This window comes from Taudactylus pleione, unplaced genomic scaffold (genome assembly GCF_031769625.1).
Source record: "Taudactylus pleione unplaced genomic scaffold, aTauple2 ptg000083l, whole genome shotgun sequence".
In the NCBI taxonomy this organism is placed as follows: domain Eukaryota; kingdom Metazoa; phylum Chordata; class Amphibia; order Anura; family Myobatrachidae; genus Taudactylus; species Taudactylus pleione.
The window spans coordinates 10,883,389-10,905,529 of NW_028284485.1; the positions used below are offsets into that span (position 1 = coordinate 10,883,389).

At 40.4% G+C, this 22,141-nt stretch overlaps 1 protein-coding gene across 1 annotated transcript in view; it reads right to left on the reverse strand.

Moving 5' to 3' along the window:
* Positions 1 to 22,141, reverse strand: part of LOC148532140 (cadherin-10-like) — a 497,062-nt gene that overhangs the window by 180,114 nt on the left and 294,807 nt on the right. Inside the window, exons 3-4 of the mRNA XM_088468269.1 lie at positions 12,025 to 12,319; positions 3,870 to 3,989 (exon numbers count right to left, since the gene is read on the reverse strand). Coding sequence (XP_088324395.1) covers positions 3,870 to 3,989; positions 12,025 to 12,319 — 415 coding nt within the window. The remainder of the gene's footprint in view (positions 1 to 3,869; positions 3,990 to 12,024; positions 12,320 to 22,141) is intronic.

The following is a 22,141-nucleotide window of genomic DNA, read 5'->3' on the forward strand; positions in this document are numbered from 1 at the left end:
AAGTTACACCCACCACAAACTGATTGGAGATTGACAGCATAAATACCAACCCATACAACTCAGTGTCATCCTTGACAAAGGCCGTTTGCAGGCTGAAATGCGTTGGTGACACCCAATACCACTATTGGCAACTACTGGCAACTTGCAAGTGAATCATTATCCCGCACAGTTCCGATCACATGATCACGTCATCAGAGAGGCCTCTCGAGGACGTTGCGGACACACGGATACCATAGTCACACGGAGATGGAAGACTGAAGATTCGTACACAGGATAAGGGCATCCAGGAGGTGGGAGGACAACATACCAAGCATCAGATCAGGTAAGTTTTTGCCCCGTAGTGTGGAGGAAGCACCCGGCGTCAGGCTCACATACCCAAGCCGGTGTACACTTCCTCCCCGGACTGGCACAGACTCACATAGAGGGATATAGCGGCAAGTGACTTCCTATAGAAGCACAGCGCTGCTCCAGATCCATGTTGTGAGCGGCAGGTCTAGGACAACACACTGATCACGTGGACACTCGTCCCTCCTCCAGCCTGAAGACATCCCGGGCAATGGTCATAATGAATATACTACATACTTCATTGGACTTCTATTTATTGGAACGTAGACTCATAGAGGTCACAGGATGCTGTGATCCATATACAGAGTAGCCATAAGGACATTGACTTTATAAGAACCACTCCACCTGGCACACATTCATTACCACTTCGTGTCAGCAACACATCTCGCTATAAACATTGTTGTCAGTATTTTATAATGCTATGAGCATCCAGTTGTTGTATATTATATGATTTGTGATATGTGCACAATTATTTATTTATTTAATGTACCTCATTAGTAAAGGTTTATGCCTTAATTATTGGGTTCTGCATGTATGTTCATTAACAGAATACATGAGTTTATGCATACGAATGGCTGGTTAGCAAGTATAAACCACTGCTCTGTTATAGAACAATCAATACCATCACATTTTTCAGGCACATCATTTGACGTTGGTGCAGCGCTTGACATATTTCTCTTTATCTATAACCATACACTGCAAGATAGGACTCCTCGCCTGTCAAGCAGCTCCCGCACAGATATAACTTTCCTGTGAAGCGCTGTTAAATTTTGTTATCTAACAATTTAAAATAAATTGGAAAATGGTCTTAAGAGTGAAAGGTGGCAACAAAAACATACATCTATTAACTGCACTGATAATGAAAACTAGAAACATGCCACAAACCAAGCAAAGCCAACACAAGAACCTGCTACTATCAATGAGGGATGGGCAGTAAAAACCTACTGTATTAGGAACAAAGAGGAAGTAAGGTCCTCCAGACACCACAATCAGTTTATCATCTCTGCTAGCCACCTCCCCTTGTAAATCTATTGGCTAACATCCAGCCATGCTAGAAAAATTCCACTTAACCCACACCTTTCTATTATTCTAAACTTCCACATTACAGTCATCAAAACATTAAAAATATGCCAATCATACTGCAAATTATAAGAATCCAAAACCATGTAATTTATCATTATAAGGCCGATCCGGCCTTACTTCATGTTTTAACCAATTGACAATGATCTTTGGGAAAGTCATGACAGGTGAAGGTATGGTGTGCAGGTTCATACTGTTGATAAATGTGCAGGTCCAGTATCTCAGCCTTGTCACCAATCACTGTAACTGTATCCAGTTTGGCAACCTATATATGTGAAACTATTGGAGAGAATAAAATCCCACAGATACCAGTTAGTGTAATAAGTATATATAGACAAATAAAAACCTCATAGGCACTCAGAAGATCCAAAATATAGTCCCAAAGTATAAATGCAGCAGTGATGTGTTCAATGTAGCTGTCCTATTCTTTCATGGTATCATATGCAGAATTTCATGGAAAAAAATACATATAAGATGATGGTTATACAACTATAAACATAGATACGTAGATAGATAAGGCGCCGCAGATACAAGTGCCATGTGGACCTGTTAAAGGTCACTCCACTTGATAAAGATGCTGATGAGCGTTGAAACGCGGGAATGCTGGTGAGCGTCGAAATGCAGGAATATTTCATACTCCTAAGGCCAGCTTGATATACCCCTTTATACCCCTTTATGAGCACCTGGGTTCTATACCACCATAGGAGTGTATCGTTCTGGCTTATACCATCTAGTATGAATATAGCTCTGACTTTATAAACTTATATGTTCTAATACCATTAAAAAAGTTGATTTTTACACACATTTGGAGTTTCTCTTTTTTGCATATGCCTGATGTGGGGATAGATACACGGAGCATGTGGAGAAAGAAACCTTTATGAGTCTGCAACATACTTGATTTATGTAAGCTTCTAGTAAGCATCATTATATACAATTTACTCTATATATGCACTAGGATGTATATATGACATTCTTCTACCTTTTCAAAGAGCACATCTTTGGGATTCTGTGGACTATTTCTATAGTTCCCTATATGTTTATAGTTGTGTAACCTTCATTTTATAACTGTTTTTTTTACCATGAAATTCTGCATATGATACCATGAAAGAATTGGACAGCTACATTGGAAACATCACAGCTGCATTTATACTGTGGAACTATTCCTATATTTTGGATCTTCTGAGCGCTTATAAGGTTTTTATTTGTCTATATGTATCAATTTGTGATGTGGTGATTTACTGTTCAAAACCTCAGCTGCTTTGAAGTATAGCGCCATCGATTCAAGTGTTCTTTTTTCTGTATTGTTGTTAGTGTAATGAGTATGTTTACTGGTATTGGCAATCATTGTGGGTGAACACATGTAGGGATTTCACATAATTATTCTCTGAAACACTGAAACTGGATGTTCATATCAATGGATGTAAGTATGGGCAGCTTTACGCAGGACGAAATTGCAATATTTTGTAATTTCTTTGGCCTAGCATATTTATGTAGCAAAGGCTGAAACAGTCAAAACTGTAATCTCTTTGTCACCACACATGAGTGGAGGGCCAATTATGAATTTCTTTCATCTTTTGCAGTCTATTTTGAGCCAAAGCAAAAACAATAAAGTTAGCTTACAATATATGCCTCAAAAAGAAGACTTGATATGCTATAATATTATTGCTAGACTGAAAATTCTATAGTTATTTGATTTAACATCATTGTGCTAAAAGCAAATTGCATTGAATTGAATTTTGGTACGTTTCTCTAGAAAGTTATCTTGAAGAAATTCAGTTGTGGGATTTTCACTTTCCTCATACAGTACTTCTATAATATAACATTTTATCTTATTTTGTTCACTTTGAAGGTCTTATGCTAGAATAGTACTGTCGTTGTTTTAAAATCAACTGGAATTTTCCTCAAGCCAAAAAGCAAGAGCAAAAGTGCAGCTTGGAATAACATTTATAGATAAAAAAGAGTGGTCACAAAGATTATGTTACAATTGGTTCTTATTCTGAAGTTAATATCTGCACTATATTTCTGAAAGGATACCAACATAATATAACATTTTACTCTAACCTTAAAATTGTGGACAATATATCTAGCATCTACTGTATGCTTCTAGTAAAGCTCTAGGTCCACTACAAAAAGTAAAAAAATCACAGATCATAAAACATCATAATATATAGTGAATTTAGTAGATGGGTATAATCATTAAACTGACATCCATCATAAAGAAAATTGAAAGAGAAATATTAGGACAGGATCAGGTGATTTATGAAAAGTAGACAACTATTTTGACACATATGACACCCCGGCCCAGGATCATTACTTTTCAATCAAGTGACTATTCAATAGTACATTTTTGGCAATCTTTTTTTTTTTTTGCTTTGCATTTCATAAGCAAAATCATAGAACACTCTTTTCTTATTAAGCTTATTAAACATATTAGACACACTAACCTGTTTCTGGTTCCACCGAAAAATATGGCTGTCCCTGAAGTATGCTGTAAATAACTTTGGCACTGTTTCCATATGAAGGGTCATCTGCATCTGCAGCAGTCACTTGCACCACAAAAGTACCTGTGTTCAAATTAATATAAATAAATAGACATGAAAAAAATTCATTATGTAATCTTATTTTGTTTGTTTTAATGTAATAAAAATATGGAACAAATATGTGAAAATAATGGCAATTACAAACTCAACTGCCAATGTGCTCTTAAAGTGAATAAATTCTTAAAGGCTGATTCTGAGTTGGTAGCAAACCAAAAAAAGTGTAATAAAATACATTTAATTATTGTGAGCAGGGTACCAACTGGCTACTTTTGTAAACCACATATACTGGACAGCTTAATATTTATATTGCAATTTAGCTTAGAGGTGTACACACCCCTATTAAACCTAATTATCTCTGCACATTTTATTGTAAATCTGCACAATCCACAGTGCAGTATGTTTCAAGGCCAAAGTTACTTGCTCTTTTTAGTTTTTCTCCCAACTCAGAATCTGACCCTTAGGGGTAAATTTACTAAAGTGAGAGTTTTTAGAAGTGGATATGTTTCCCATAGCAACCAATCAGATTCTAGCTATTATCTTCTAGGAGGTTCTAGTTAAATGTTAAGTAGAATCTAATTGGTTACTATGGGCAACATCTCCACTTCTAAAAACTCTCACTTTAGTAATTATACCCCTTAGTGTTATATCTAAATATATATGAACGTTTAATGAAATGATGTAATGTAAAGTGGATAGTGACTCATAACATCCTACTGGGTTGATTAAATTGATTGCATGTGTTACTTTGCATTAGCACTTTGTAGGAAGGCACAATAAGAGATAACTACTGTTCAATAAATCCAGTGTTTCTGTTCCAGAGTTTATTAATCTTTCCATAAAATAAATGAGACATTTGCTTATTTTGGCTGAACACCTGGGGGTAATTTGTTTTTATATACTTCATAGCACTTTTCAATGGTCTGGGTCATGTAATCTATGCTCTAAGGGCCTGATTCAGACGTGCACATGCGCGAGACCCGAATAACGACAGCCAAGCCGCCATTATGGGTGTCGCACCAAAGGGGGCATGCTGTCGATGGTGATTGACAGCACGCCCCCTTTGGTGGGCGTGCCGGGGGCATGGCTGCCCAGATGGAGGCGTTCCCATGGAAACACCTACCGTCTGGGGCCGGCCCCACTGACATCACTAGTGATGTCAGTGGGAGTGCTTTGGCTCTGATAGAGCCAAAAGCACTCCAGGGCTTGCGGCAGTGAGACCCTAACGCAAGGGTCTCATCGCAAGCCCGATGGTCGCAATGGTCTTGACCATCGCGATCATCATTTTGGCCGCTCGCTATAGCTGTGGGTGGTCACCCATAGCTATGCGAGTGGCCATGAGGCCGCTCCAAAAAGTAGGAGGGACGGCCCTGATTCAGAGCGAGCGCTCTGTCAGAGCATCCGGCTCTGAATCAGGGCCTAAGTGTGAAAGATTTTTGGCTCTATCAAGACTGCAAAGATATTACACAGGAATGTACATATGTTGCTCACACAGACACTCAAAAATAACTGCAGAGATATTGGGCAATTGTCCTAATATTGCAAAGTGTGTGATCCCACAACAACCCCTTGTGCAGTAATTATTCAGATCACTTGTGAAAATGTTGGCACAGTTAGTTGAAAGATAAGTTCAGGTAACCTCTATTGGCGAGTGTGTGTAATCATGTTTTGTCCATATACTGTAGTAGAAAAACACCAATTTTTTCACATTGTTCCCAAATGGGAACATTGTACTAAAGGAAATTCTTTGTTATCGTTTATCAGTTCTGTAGATTCTTGATACTTCTTTCCTTGAATCCATAGTTGTCCAGTCTCATCGAAAACCATTGACTGTTCAGTTGTTTTTGAATGTTTGAAGTTTGAAATAAAAAACTCGGGCAAAAATGGGTTAAATGTTTGCTTTCTGTGCTAGCCACAGTAAATGAAAAATACTTTTAAAATGTGCCATTAGGATCAGATTTGATTTATATATTAAAATTGGGTAAACTGTATATTTTAGCCACAGATTGTGTGTACTGTACACTATCCACAAGGATCAGGTTCTCTATTGTAAGCTAGTCATTATGCATGGGTTCTAGAAGATATTGGTACTGTTGCCAATCTTGACTCTACTGCATAGTTGTTTATATATTTTTCATCAGTTTTCAATGCTACTTTATTCATTGCACTAGCACCATTTTCATGAAGATATGCAATGGTAAAATCACTGAGAAAATGGCTCTGGCATCATTTTACCAGAGGTATAAAGACACACAGTAGATTTTTGCACAGTACCATAGTCTACATGCACAAATGCTGACACAGGAAAAGAAAAGTTGTGGGCAGCAACGCGTTTTGTCCACATCTGTGAACTTTTTCAACAATCTTTCTTTTACTGTGCCCAGTCTGCCAAAAGGTTCTTCTACAATAAGTACCTGCAAAATGATTTTAAAGGTCTCTATCCACGACACTGTTTCATCACAGCTGGTGGGTCTCTAAGTGTAAGCGTAAGCAAGCCGGTGGGTTTCTCAGTGTAAGCAAGCCACCCTGTGACAGAGGGGATGAGCAGCTGATAATCTGACTGCCGCCATAGTGCTACCAACAGTTACAAGCACAAGGAGTGAAATACAGCTCCTGCTTAGAGCACTCAAAGTGAATCCCGCCACAGCTCGGCTCTTTCCATGTGGGGCTAAAATTTGAAGAGTAAGTAAACCAATAATATTATATATTTGAACTCTTGACCAGTATATTGTCAAAACATTTCTGAAAGACATTTTTTTCTTCGGAGTACCGCACACAATTAACTCTGCGTTGGGCGAACCTTTGGGACTCCCTGGTTAGGGTGCAGTGCGCCTGACATGCGCCATTTATAAAATCGTCATTAGCACCTAATTAACTCAATTCTAATGCTCTTAAAGTGATCAGTGACCTTCATTAGGTTGTACAAAGAGAGAATATATGGAAATCTGATTCACAAAACCACATTTATTAACCTTAAAGCAAGTAAAACAAAAAATAAAACATTTTATGAGGCGCAGTGTGCCTAAGAGGCCACTCTGGACAAACCTACATATTTCTGCAAAATACCCACAACCTTTGAAATTTTCATTCATAAAATGAGCAAAATACACAAAATTGTGAGAAAATAAAAAGAAATACGTACTTTCAAAAGTCGGATGAGTTCGGGCACAATGAGCCTGAGAGGCCAGGAAGATCACTACTGCACTCCACGCAGGCGGCAGGAAAACTGACTAGGGGGGGTTTCAAACAGCACCTAGATATAGGAAGGTACTAGAAGGGGCAGGCCCCTGTGCTCCCTTGTGGCGTAGAGGTGAGCGAGAACAGCTTTGTGGCGCCTGTCAGGCCAGCTGCGCCCGACACAGGGTTAACCAGTCTTTCTGCATTTACATTTTGATGCTAGCCAACTGGACACAGTATATGAACTATAGAAAGGCTATTATTGTGGTTAGTATGCTACATGTTATTAAATAAGTTTGTTATATTGTGTGTTGCCCTTGAAGTTTGCTATTTAGTTTAAAGCTGTACTGGCTAGTTAATCTACAGTAAATAAATAGAAATAATTTTTATGTATTGGCTAAATTTGCTTTTTGCAGTGTAGTATTTATTTAAGTATATTGTTTTGTGGGGTTAGCAATTTTCCCCTTTTTTACTGAAGCAGGTATTTGATTTTTTATCACAGGTGAGACTCAGGCACTTGAGATTTTGGTTTTTCAAAGCTGATTGGTTGCTATGGGTAACTTCTCCACTGGTCCACTTCTCCATGTTTTTCACTGCTTGATACATAAACCCCTCAGACACTGCACACGGTACTCCACCCCTTAAATTTCTGGAATGGGACTGTTTTATTTAAAAAAAAAAAATCAAACATCTAAGTGAAATTCATTCGTAATAAAATACAAAAACAAGGCAATTATAGCATTTACAATGTAATTGTAAATTTGCATACGCTCGCATCCAGCGTATGCAAATTTGTCAAAGTGACACCATGGGAAGCGCTCGCTCGCCAAGGCATAAGCACACCCACTTTGGCTGTGCGAGCGATCGCTATGTGTATGCAGACACCCATTAGTGTATGTTGAGATGCCCACTAGCGTACATCATCTCCAGGAAGTGTATTAAAACATTGATACATCGAGCACCGTCTGATGCGATTGCAGCACTTGTGGTTGCCTTACCCTGCCGCAAGCACTGCAAGGACTTCAGTGTAAAAAACAGGCATGTAACATGTACTATGACGCTGCCTGTTAAATATGCATGCCTTAAAAACAGTGTTAAAACACCAAGGCACGCTTGTGCTCACACTTCCACCCCCCACGTTATTAGTGGCCTGCCCCTGTTACCACCCACAAACGGCCTCTCCTGTCACTCATTTCACTGGGCTGTCTTTGCTTTGTGAGCGGCCTGTGATCGCACATAGTAGCTTGCACACGCGCAGAACAAAGCAAAGCGTGCGCATATGCAATGCATCGGCCCTTTTGCGAGTGCACAGCGCTAGTGAGCGGGTCTGAATGAGGTCCTTTGGCTTTTTTTCACACCGCCCTTTATAGCAAATGATTACTAACACTGCAATCAACAATGATAAGATTTTCTTTCCCTTATCCCATAAATGAGAAAGCCTATTTAATAAGAACTGAGGTGGTGATGCCTCAGTACCCATTTGTTTGTTTCCATCTTAGATATATAGGCACCATAATATCTGTGATATATATTTAGTTATGTGTTGTCTGTTCAATATTTATTTATAATTACAGATAATCCATAAATAATTGGTGGCATATTTTAACATATGTAAACTAGGATTTATACATAATTAATAATGTTTTGATCAACTGCCTTCCAAGAAAGCACAGACAGAATTACAAATGCAGTCCAGAGTATTTTAATTCATTAAAAAATTTTAAAGTAAAATTTATCCAAAAATGGTAAAGTTTATACATCCCATGTGTCTACAGATGTCACTTTTAAAATGTTTATATATGGCAATTTAATCCAGAATTCTAATTTTTTTTTACAATTCCATACCCACATATACTTACTGTAAATTAACAGGATTAGTGGGCATAGGATTCAGTTTAAGTGTTTTTTTGTTTTCATTTGCAGCCTTTAACAAAAGAATCGGGTAGAAATGCTAGATTGAGAAAACCCCAAGTAATATGGGTGCCACAGCTTTCTGGTTTAAATTATAGGAGTACTGGTGATTTTAGGATATAAAAGTGTCTAGAACTAAATAGAGTTCTAATTTCCAATTTTCCCTGCTGTTCAGATGGTATGAAGTGAATTGGATTAATGTTGACCATAAAACATGTATTTACTTTAAGAAAGACTGACGTAAAACTACAGCTAAAAAGTTTAGCTTATTTAACCTCTTGACTGCTGAGGGTTTTCTCAGTCTTGTGTGGAACCCATTTTTCAATGCTTGTACTCCTTACATTCCAACAGTAATATCACAAATTTTTTATTCAATACCCACACAAATTATACCTTGCTTTTTCAGAAGACATTGCCTTTTAAAAAAAATTATTTGCTTTTTTATTCCTTCTAATATATCATAAAATGTAATAAAAATATGCAAAAAAATGTTTTCTTGAAATTGCAAGATAGTGACCTAAAATCAAATATGTATATTTTTAAAAAACACCACAAAGAAATGCTCTATTGTTCTTACTTCAACATCAATTTCCCTTTTTAAGTAAATAAAAAACAAACAAACAAAAAAACTGAATACTATCACTTAAAATGATAATGCATTTGTAAATATAATTTCCCCATCTAGATTTAAATGCTTATTACATGTAGGAACAACAAGTCCTACTCTTTTTTAAAACTAGTAAACATAATGCATTGTGGTCCACCGGCTTCCAGATTGCATAACATATGGGAATACATACGAATTAGCGCCGGACACAAGTCCGGCGGTTCAAATCCTGACAGTGGCAGGCCGACATGGCTGAAAATCCCAATCGTCCCCAGGTAAGTATCAACTAACCAAACCTAACCCCATATCCCTAATCCTCCTTAGGGGTGCCTAGCCCTAACCTTCCCCCCAGTGCCTAACCCTAATCCCCCCTCTAAGTGCCTAAACCTAACCCCCCCTTTCCTGCCGCCTAAACCTAAGTCCCCCCGGGGTGCCTAGCCATAACCCTCCCTCCCCCTAGCCTAACCCTAACCTCCTGGGGGGATGCCTAACCCTAAGTCCCCCCCCAGGAGCCCTAAACCTAACCCTCCCCCCCGCAGCTGTCTGTAGCGGCGCCTGGCATCCTTTTCGGTCGGGATGCCGGGTGCCGGTCTCCCGGCATCGGTAAAATGACAGGCGTCTAGAATTAGATGCCTATCATTTAACCCTCACCATGATAAAGCAGTAGGGAAGCCGGCTGTTGGGCTTACGTCCGCCGGCTTCCCGATTGCATACCATATGAGGGAACCCCTTCCTTTTACAGAAGATGGGGGAGATTTGGACTTTAGATCCATAAACCACTTGTGCAAAATTTTATTTTTGTGTAGTATTTTAGTCATTGTCTAGTGATTACCAGATAATAGCTGTTAAAGAGCAACATCATTTGAAAGAGGGGACAACCCTTTTTCAAATGTGAGTAGCCCCAAATATTCAGAAAAATCAAATAGTGTTCTTTAGTGCAGGGCAATATTGCCTGTGATTGCACTCATTACAGGCAAAAGTTTATATCAGATTAACATGTTTTAAAAAAGGGAAAACTATCTTTCAAACTACAGTATGGTGCCACAATGTTTTAGGCAGGGCCGCACTGGCCTTCGGGCACTTCTGGCAAATGCCAGAAAGGCCAATGGCCTCAGGGCCAGCTTGAGGAGGGCAGAAGTGCCCCCACCCAACACTGCTGGATATATTATATGCGCTCAGGGGGATGGAGAGGCTGGCGGCAATGATGGGCCAGGAAGAGATGGGGGCATGCTGTGAGGCCAGGCCCCTGTGATTCACGCCATGCCCTCTTTGCAAGTGCTTGCTCCTAAGGTGCGCACACATGGCAGACTGTTAGAGCTGATTTAAATCCCCAGTCCGTCCCTAGTTGTAGATACTATGATTATGGAGATATAGGGATTTACAATCGCTACTCCCATACTTTTCATTCTTTTTTTTCTATTTTTCTTATTCTTTTTTCAAAAGGGACATTGCACCTGTGAGCATAGACATCACTTCCTAATGTGCATCACTGAGTGCCTGCACTCCCCATTGGCCTTCAAGATTGGTGGGTTATGACATTTTCTTTTCCTTACTTTTTTTATTCTCCCCGATGCTGTGGATGATTATTGGAGCTCATCCTGTGCAGTCTTAAGGCCCCACTCTGAAGCAAATATTTTAAAAAGGTATTTAAAAATGTGCGTTTTTCAGTTTAAGTAACAATTCTACGTTAAACTAGACATTATCCACAGTCTTTTTTTCTTCATAATAAGAAAAGGATAATTCCTCAAGAGCTACTGTAATATAGCTCTATATTCCTGGAAACTACAGTATGTGTGAGATATATCTTAATTTTCCTTGGTACTGATCAAATAGATTAGAGCAAATACAAATTTAGCAGCACCAGAGTTGCTGTAATAAGAATTGGTTATATAATTCTGTAAATGCTGCCTCAAGCTTATAAAGTGGTCAAATAAGCATCAGAACACAACATTAAGTCAAAATATTTGTTTTCAAAGTTACATTCAAATGATTTATGCTTCTTGGAACTGTTAACAATGCCCTTAATAGTATTGCATTCCCAATGCATTGTCATTTAATAAGATATAAAACAATACTTGAGTTGCTTCTACAAGCTTTGTTATATATATTTTGTTGTTGGAATACCTATTAAATGCTAATTATTTACAATGTAAACCAAAATTTGCATAGGTTCACTATGATATGTCATTTTGGCACTGTTCTTACCCGCTCTGTATTCTTGTAAAACTATTACAAGAACATTTTTCTTAAAACATTAATTAGCTATCATTTATGTTACATATGTTAAGCAAAAAAGTGTTGTTGTTTAACAATACAAAAAGCCTCTAACATTTAGAAAGCAAGCTGAGAGACAAATATGTTACTTACCAACATCAGACATTTCAGGGACACTGGCAGCATAAATGTGTTCTAGGAAAGTTGGTTCGTTATCATTAATGTCATGTATCTTTATGACAAATTCAGACTCCGGTTCCACAGGTCTCCCTGTCCTTCTATTTATTGCCTGGGCACGCAAGGTGTAAAATGCTTTTTCTTCTCTGTCAATCCTTCGTGTGGCATGAATGTCACCTGTTCTCTCATCAATGACAAAAAGCGTCCCAGCTCCATCTCCAGAAAGGATATATTTTAGATTCCCATCGCTTTTATCTTGATCTGAGTGGAGCTATAAAAAAAATTAAATCCGTGCATGAAAATATGTACGATATATACTTTGTTTCTTTTTAAAGCATCACTATTATTAAAATACATTTTACAGTACAATGTCTCAAAAAATACTATGGTATTTGATCAAATTTTTCTTATATGTATTGCCTTGATAAAACCAAGATTATGAAAAGGGTCTGGTAAGTATAGTAGCCATGGCAACAGTATCATATCACAAAAAATGCATAGGTGTAAATAATTGTATCCCATTTCTAGGGACAAGCAACTGCTGGGCAGGTCCACTCTAGATTGTCAAATAGGTAGATATAAAACAATATCCCATAGTATTACAACAAGATGACATCAACATATAAATAAATACATGTATCAATAATGAACTTGCATTAAATACACTTTCATTAAATATCAACTTATATAGTACAGCAAACACAAATTTAGCCTAAATATTACTTTAATATAAAATAATTGTAGTGGTAATTTATACAAACAGACAGGTAGACACATTTTAAAGTGAATATCTAGTTACAGAAGTGCTTGTAACAAATAAGTATCATGTCCAGTGTGTATGAATATCTATTGTTTGCAATGAAATGTGTAAGATGGCACAGTATTTTGGCATAATGCTGGGTTAAAAATAAATTAAATACATGAAAATCTTCTTTATCATCTATCCATTCATAATTTTAAAATGAATATTGCTGAACACAGACAGACTGATACAGCTGTTCATAATAAGTGCTATACACTTATTATGGTTACACATGTAGGGATCTATGGGGCATATTAATCATCCAGATGATTAAGTATCCAACTCACCACAAGTTGCAGTGGTGGATACTTAACTACCAGTGTAATTCAGTAATGGTCTAGTGCAGGGACAGCTGCTCCAAAAGAAGCTGTCCTCGTGATCCCCAACACCACTCCAGAGTGGATGACTGTGCAAGCTTGAACTGAGTTCATATACTGTATGTGCAGGGTAAGAGTGTGGAGAGTTCCAACTGAATCCTTCATAACCCTGGATTTCCTTCCCATAGAAAGGAGCTGGGATCTGGGAGCCAATGCCATCTAAAGATGGTGTTAGTTCCCACAGGCTAACTTAGAAAACTGTCTAAGGTCCAACTGGGCCCCTATAATGCATGGGCTTCTTACTTAAAACAGGCAGATATGATAATTGCTGCATGCGTATGAAGCCCATAAAGAATGATGAAAGGGCCCCTAAGGGTCCCATTTTTAATGTACTGTTTACATTCAGTCCATCAAAATTTGCCATTATTTATTATCAGAATACCACTGCAGATATATTTATATTTTGCTCAAATCTATGGGGGATGCAAAAATGGCTAATTTATGAAGATGGCATAATAGCCTGTAGGCTACCTTTCTGCATCTTTTTGCAGGAGAGAGGTCTTCAGATCACTCCCAGCAGACTAAATTTGCACATAAGCGGGCAAATGACTACACATGAGCCGTTAATAAGTGCTTGGAGTTTTAGTGATAGATATCACTATACTGAAACTTTTTACTGGGACAATCTCTTGTAAGAAGCTCTATCCTAGCATGAGATTCTTGAAAAATGTCTTCGAAAGTAATGATCCATCCACTCATGGTTGTATAATTTCCATTTTGATTGGCATTCAAATGTGGCCCAAAGATGACTGCACACAAAGGACAATATCATTATCAATACTCTTTAAATTGCATATGGGTTTGTTTTTTGCTTTGCTCTTTTGCTGATTCCTGGTCATATGCCCCTCATTACCATGCTGCCTCTTATTACCATACCAAGTTAGCTCTGGTGAGATGCTTAAGGAGATAGTCTAACCACTGTGGCTCCAGCAGTGTGAACTGTGCATGTGCAGCAATTCCAATGATTTTTATCCCTGTGTAGGCTTTAACATGGTCATACCTATCACCAGTGGTTAAAGTGGACCGGAATGTGGCAGAACTGCGTTCTGTCACTTCTATTTGGAGACGGAACCAGTTCCACCTCCTCCAACCCACCTTAGCCCAGCGCCGCAAGGAGGCTCCATTTACCGGGTGCCTGCTGAGATTTTGTTACCAGCGGGCACCTGGCTCCCTCCCCACAGCATTAGTGGCAGCCGGGGGCTGGAGCTCACTCTTGAGCTCGGGCTTCTGGCTCCATTCCCCCCATGGGCACTATGGGAGAGATGTCATGACATCATGACATCTCTCCCATAGTAACTTCAGAGGACTCAGAACAGCCAGGTGGACTGGAGCCACACAAGAGTGGGGCTCTAGGTAAGTATTGTATTATTTTTTGTGTGTAAGCAGAGGGGGCACTACTACTGGGGGAATTACACAGGAGGCATTACTACTGGGGGCATTGCACAGAGGGCATTACTACTAGGGGCATTACACAGGGGGAACTACTACTTAGGACATTACACAAGGGGCACTACTACTGGGGGCATTACACAGGGGTCACTACTACTGAAAGCATTACACAGGGGGCATTACTACTAGGGCATTATCCTGGGGGCATAACTACTGGGGACATTACACAGGGGGCACTACTACTTAGGACATTACACAGGGGACATTACTACTAGGACATTATACAGGGGGCACTACTACTTAGGGCATTACACAGGGAGCATTACTACTGGGGGCATTACTACTGGGGGCATTACACAGGGGGCATTACTAGAACTGGGGGTATTACACAGGGGGCATTACTACTATGGGTATTAGTACTGGAGGCATTACATGGGGGCACTATGACTACTGGGGACATTAATACAGGGGGCATAACTATTGGGAGCATTACTATAGGGGCATTACTACAAGGGGCACCACTCCTGGAGGCACTTCACAAGGGGCACTACCACTACTGTGGGCTCTGCACAAAGGGCACCACTACTGGAGGCACTGAATAAGGGGCACTGCATAAGGGGCACCACTACTGGGGTCACTGTATAAGGGATACTACCACTGTGGATACTGCTTAAGGGGCACTACCACTACTAGGGGCACTGCATAAGGGACACCACTACTGGGGGCACTGCATAAGGGGCACCACTATTGGGGGCACTCTCACTGTGGTCTCTGCATAAGGGGCACTACCACTACTGTGGGCACCGCATAAGGGGCACCACTACTGAGGGCACTGCATAAGGGGCACTAACACTACTGGGGCCACTGCAAAAGGGGTACTACCACTACTGGGGGCACTGCATAGGTGGCACCACTACTGGGTACACTGCATCAGGGGCACCACTGCAATGGGCATTGGATTTGCATAAGGGGCATTACTGCTGTGGGGATTGTGTAAGGGTCACTACTACTGTGGGCAGTGTGTATAAGGGGCTCAAATGTGGGCACTGTGTAAAAAGGGCACTGCTGTGTGTCATACATGAATAAGGGACACTACTATGTTGTGTAATGTAAATCAGGTGAATCAAGATTGTGTTACTGTGTGGTGTAATTTGAATTGAGAATACTATTCTGTGACCATGCCCATTTCTTTTGTGACCACGGCCCTTTCTTTTGAGACCACACCATTATTTGCCTTACACCTACATCATGCACTGTCTCTTTTTTTAGAAGGGGGAGCGTGAGTACCCCCACTTCTCTAGGACCACTTTAAGCACTGCTAACACTCCCTCTGGCTGCTCTTTATACTGAATCCCTGCATTGTGATCAAGACCCTTGCTAAATTCTGAACTATGCTCTTGCCTGACCATTGGTTATTACTTATCCACACCCCTGATTCAGGTACTGACCATGCTTGCGCCTGAACCCTTTTGTGATTGCATTGTTTGTTTATAAATCCTACCCCTGGAATGGTCACTGAACAAAATTCATACCTGAACTACTACTATTTGCCTTTATATGTACTGGCACTTGGAACTCTTTAACTATGCTCATTGTCTGCTCCATACTAAACTAAGTGACTATGATACATGTACCACCACCAGTGGCGTAACTAGGGTATTTGGAGCCCAGGGCAAGTTAAAAAAGGAGCTCCCCCTCAAGTATGTGTACACGCCAAAGGAGTGCATTGAAAAGTGGGTGTGGTCACATGTCACAAGGGATGTGGCCACTGGAAAATGGTGCATGTCAACATGACACACCACTGTTCACACCATCCTGGGAACATTCCTTTCCATTCCCTTTGCACCTTAATGTAGTAGTGCCCCTCTTGCAATGACCACTGTAGTAGTACCCCTTATGCAATGTCCCCTGTAGCAGTGCCCCTTATGCAGTGCACCCTATACAGTACCCCAAGAGTGCACTCTTCTACAGTGCCCCGTGTAATGCACCCTTATACAGTGCCCCAAGTAGTGCCCTTATGCAGTGTCCCTTATACCGTGCCCCCAGTGGTGCCCCTTATACAGTGCACCAAGTAGTGCCCCTTACACAGTGCCCCCAATAATGCCCCTTAAACAGTGCCCATAGTAGTTTTACCCCTATGCAGTGCTCCCAGTAGTGCCACTTATACATTGCTCCCAGTAGTAGTCCCCACTATGCAGTATCCCTTCTACAGTGCCCACAGTAGTGGTCCCCTCTATGCTGTGCCCCCAGTAGTGCCACTTATATAGTGCCCCTAGTAGTCCCCACTATGCAGTGCCCCCAGTAGTGCCCCTTATATAATTCCCCCAGTAGTAGTCCCCCTATGCAGTGCCCCCAGTCGTGGTCCCCCCTATGCAGTACCCATAGTAGTAGTCCCCCATATGCAATGCCCCCAGTAATAGTCCAACCTATGCAGTGCCCCCAGTGTGCCCTTATATAGTGCCGCCAGTAGTAGTCCCCACTAGGCAGTGCCCACAGTTGTAGTCCCCTATGTAGTGCCCCTAGTAGTAGTCCCCCTATGCAGTTCCCCAAGTAGTGCCCCTTATATAGTGCCCCCAGCAGTAGTCCCTCCTATTCAATGCCCCAGTAGTGGCCCCCTTATCAAGTGCCCCTTATATAGTGCCCCCAGTAGTTGCCCCACCTTTGCAGTGCCACCAGTAGTGGCCCCCCTATGCAGTGCCAATGCCCCTTACATATAATGGACACACACAAAAAACCCACACCTGAATCCCCACTCCTGCCGTGCATGCCGCTGTCCACTCCTCCGCTCTGCACTATGCAAGAGACGTCATGATATCTCTCCCATCACCCTTTGTGGAAGCCAGAAGGCGGAGCTCCAGCAGTGGGCGCAGAAGCTGATGAGAGTCTATCTGACTCTCATTGGCTACTGAAACACACACACCGCCACCGGGTAGTACAAGTGTACTACCCGGTGCCAGCAGTGGTGTGGTTGTTACTGTGTAAGGTGGACTGCACTGACTTTAAACCAGTGTCCTGGACTTCGGCTGGCACTGGGCCCCTGTACTACGGTGCCCTGGGCACATGCTCAACCCCCTGTAGATACACCACTGACCACCACAATCAATATTACATATTACCTCTGTAGTTTTATTGACCAGGTTGCTTACTTTTCCCTACCATAGCTGCTCCCTGTTCAATTAATCACTTTTGTCAAGGATAATATTCCTTTGTAATGTTTGGTACCAAATTTGATGCAAAAATATGTGATTCCGAAGAGAGAAATCTGTTAAACCTATATTTTGGCATGATGATTTTTTATCATGTTGTTCATCTTAGAATGTTTTTAAATGAGGATGTTTTAATGAAATATTTGTCCTCTGTACATTCAGAGGTAAATTACTATTTTGTTATAGTTTCTGGATCCTGGGTGAGTTATCTACTCTACTGAGTGACACTGATAGAGTTGTAACTTATTAAAGGAAACATTGGATCAAAAAAAACTACTCTATGGGGGAAATTACTAAGTGATTGGTTTGCCTGTGTCTAGAAACTGATGCGCATAGCTGGAAGGTTGGAGACCGAAATACATACTTTACTAAGCATCTGACTTCATGCAGTTTTGCAAATCGTTGTCAATGTTTAAAAATATCAATCTCATAAGTTAAAAAAAAGACTAAATAGACATGATTAAGTGATGCTTTTCTTTTTTTTGTTTGAAAAAAATTAAAAAATGTTAAAAACACTGTGGAGACACTTATTAGAGGTGACTGACAAAGTTGGTTATTGGAAAATCCTGGGGACCCTAATTCACAGTCTTAAAAACAAATTATTAGAAGATAGGATGTGTGGTATCAACATTGCCATGTCAATACAGACTTTACTAGTGACCATTGAATTACAATTAAAAAAACTCAACATATTCCAATGAGGAACAAATCAAAGATCTCACAGGTGATACAGGCACCATGATGAATAATTTTATGAAGCAGCATTATTCATCACAAATATAAATAATTATTTAACTCACCTTGTATTTACCCCTAAGAAAAATAGATATCTAGCTCACATCTCACCCTGTAACTGTTACAAGTCGCCGGGCGATTTGTCACATTCCAACACTTTGGTGATCTCTCCTACTACTTCCATCTGCTGTGCGGGAACTGCACCAACTGTTGCTAGGCAATCTGGACACTGGACGACATCACGTGTTACTGGGAACATGGTATGATTGTCCGTGGCTCTGATTGGTGCTTCACCTTTTTAATGCCTTGCAGAGTCCTCACAGCTTTGCCGGCTATAGCGTCTCCGAACATGCCTTCCAGTTCCTGCTGTATAATTCTGTCTCTGCTTAGTTGTGTCTTCACCTCAGTCACTCCAGGCCGCATTAATGCCACTGGCTGAACTAGCCACATCATGGCTAACTTTTCTGCACCACGGTCACTAAAGGCAGCATCAATAACACCTGCTGTATCAGCCATGTCATGGTCACTGCAGGCCACATCAATACCACTGGATGAACCAGCCACATCACAGCTTACTTAGCCACACCACAATCACACCAGGCCGCATCAATGCCACCCGCTGTATCAGCCTTATCATGGTCACTCCAGGCTGTATCAATACCACTGGCTGAACAAGCCACATCACGGCTAACTTACCCGTACCATGGTCACTCCAGGCCGCATCAATACCACTGGCTATACCAGCCACATCATGGCTAAATTAGCCACATCACGGTCAATCAAGGCTGCATTGATAACACTGGCTGTACCAGCCACATCACGGCTAACTTGAGCAGCACCATGGTCACTTCAGGCCACATTAATACCACAGGATGTACCAGCCACATCACGACTAACTTAGCTGCACCACAGTCACTTCAGGCCGCATCAATATCACTGGCTGTACCAGCCACATCATGGCTAACTTAGCTGCACCATGGTCACTCCTGGCCACATTGATACCACTGGCTGTACCAGCTGCATCATAGCTAACTTAGCCGCACCACAGCTACTCTAGACCGCATCAATACCACTGGCTGTACCAGCCACATCACGGCTTACTTAGATGAACCACAGTCACTTCAGTCCACATCAATCCCACCGGCTACATCAGCTACATCACGGCAGACAAAGTCGCATTGTGGCATTAGTCACACTCCAGCTCTTATAGCCATCTCCTTACTCTTTAACCTTACCCGAGCCTTACCAGCAGTTCCTGTTCTCCTGCCACTCCTCTTATAGGTGTCACGTATACCCTGGTTTTCCTGGGATATCTGTGTAAACCGCTATTACCCCGAGTTTAAGTACAGATGGCCACCTACGTACCGGTGAATGTATTCAGTTATAAGGGAACAGTGGGTGGCTGTTATTGACAGAAGACCTCACCTTTATGGTTCTGGGGGTTTACACAGTGATTCCTAGGAGACCACAAAATTATAGCCAGCCCATACAGTTATGGTATGCATAGATCCTTCACAGAATCCAGCTCAGATCCTTGCTGGCCAGATTCAAGCCCTTACTCAGAAGGTGTAAGAACTCCAACTCAGAATTTAAGATGTCCATTCCACTTCAGTTCAGATAGGCCTCAAGGAACCTAAAATGAACCATCCTGACTGGTATTCAGGTGATCATAAACAGTATCTCAATTTTGGGGAGAGCTGTAAACCCTATTTTAGAATACACCCTAATTTTTCTGGAACTGGAACTGGAACTGAAGTGCAACGTTTGAGGATAGTAATTTCATTACTTCAAGGAGATCCTCAAACCAGGGCTTTCGTGTTACCAACCACTCATGAGTCCCTTCAGTCTGTTGATACATTTTTTAAAGCATTAGGTCTCCTTTATGATGACCCAGATAAAGCTGCTAGTGCTGAAGCAAGTCTGCACTCTGTTAAACAAGGACAGAAGGCAGCAGAAGACTGCTGCACATAATTTCATAAATGGTAAGTATCATGGTGATGAAAATGCCCATTGAGATTACCAGCATAGATTGAGTAAAACGCCATAACCTTAACAACAGATTAAATAAATACTGTAGAAAAGGGAGAAATCCTAGATAGGTAATATTAGAGCATCCTATGGGATACTGTGATGGAGCATCAAGAGTATTTATAGTATAACAGCTAATGTCCTTGTCTTAGCTAATTGCTACCTTCCATGCAGTCTTATATCAAACTCATACCTGTAAAGCTTTATGAAAAGTGCAAAAAGAATGAAACATGAATCTAATTTCTGCAACCTTAACACACTTTGAAAAGTGGATCCTGATCATCAAGTATACCAGTGGCCAAATTTCCTGGGGTCTAAGTGGAAGGGACCTGACCATGCATTTAATAAAATTGCAGTAAATTGCCACAGATGACCATTATGGATACATGCATTAAACTTCACGAAAACAAGAAAAAACCATTTCTACTGATATACCTGAACTTGTAAATCTTAATAAACACCTAAATTTAAAGAGGGAATGGTAAGCCTATAGATAGAGGAGACATACTTAAGTACATCTCTTCACTTCTACTTATGGTTTTAGAGAATAGTTACTCCAATAAGTGAAGGCAAATATGATATGTAATCCTTTCTTTATCTTTGTACCTATTTATTAATTTATTACCAGTTATTTATATAACGCACACATATAATGCTGCCCATATTCTCTATGTACAGTACACATAATATATTCTGATAAACAATACAAATACATAGATATGTGACTCATTTTATAAATGACTGAGTATGTCTACATCATTGTTCCTCATTAGAACCATACCTTATATTATTTTAAAATAAGTAAAAAAAATCAGAATAGTAAATGTAGAAATAATACAATTTAGCTATACTTTACAATATTATGATAAACTAATGCTAACTTGATTAAAAGCAATGGGATGGTTAATAATCTTATATATACTATGATAGAGCTATATGTCAATGCCTCCACGATCTTAGCTATGATGAAGGCACCCTACCCACTTAAAAGCCTCCTGTGTAGAATACACCCAGCTCCATACTTTATGTTTCTGGTGAAAATGTCTTTAATTGGCTCCCATGACACTGGTCATAAAATTGCCATTTAAGCTATGTTCTGTCTGTATTATCCTAAAACAGGTGTTCCCAACCACAGTCCTCAAGGCACACTAAAGCTAGCCACACATCTAAAGATTATCTGTCCAACCAGCCAACTAGTTGATTGGTTGGAATGAAAATCTGGTAAGTAATACAATCAGCAATTTGCTCCCAAATGCTGGAAAATGGACCAAAACTGTTGTTTGAACAAATAGTTTAGATCAAACATTTAACAAACTTGTCTGAACGACCATTTTCATCTGTTTTCTGTCATTTAGGAGCAAATTGCTGATCGTCATTTACTCCCATACCTTACCAGATTTTCATTCCAACCAATCAACAAGTTGGCTGGTTGGATGTAAGTTGGTCTAGTGTGTGGCCAGCTTAACAGTCCAGGTTTTAAGGATAGCAACAATTGAGCACAGGTGTCTTAATTAGCACCTCAGTTATTTTGATTTAACCATCTGTGCTCAAGCATG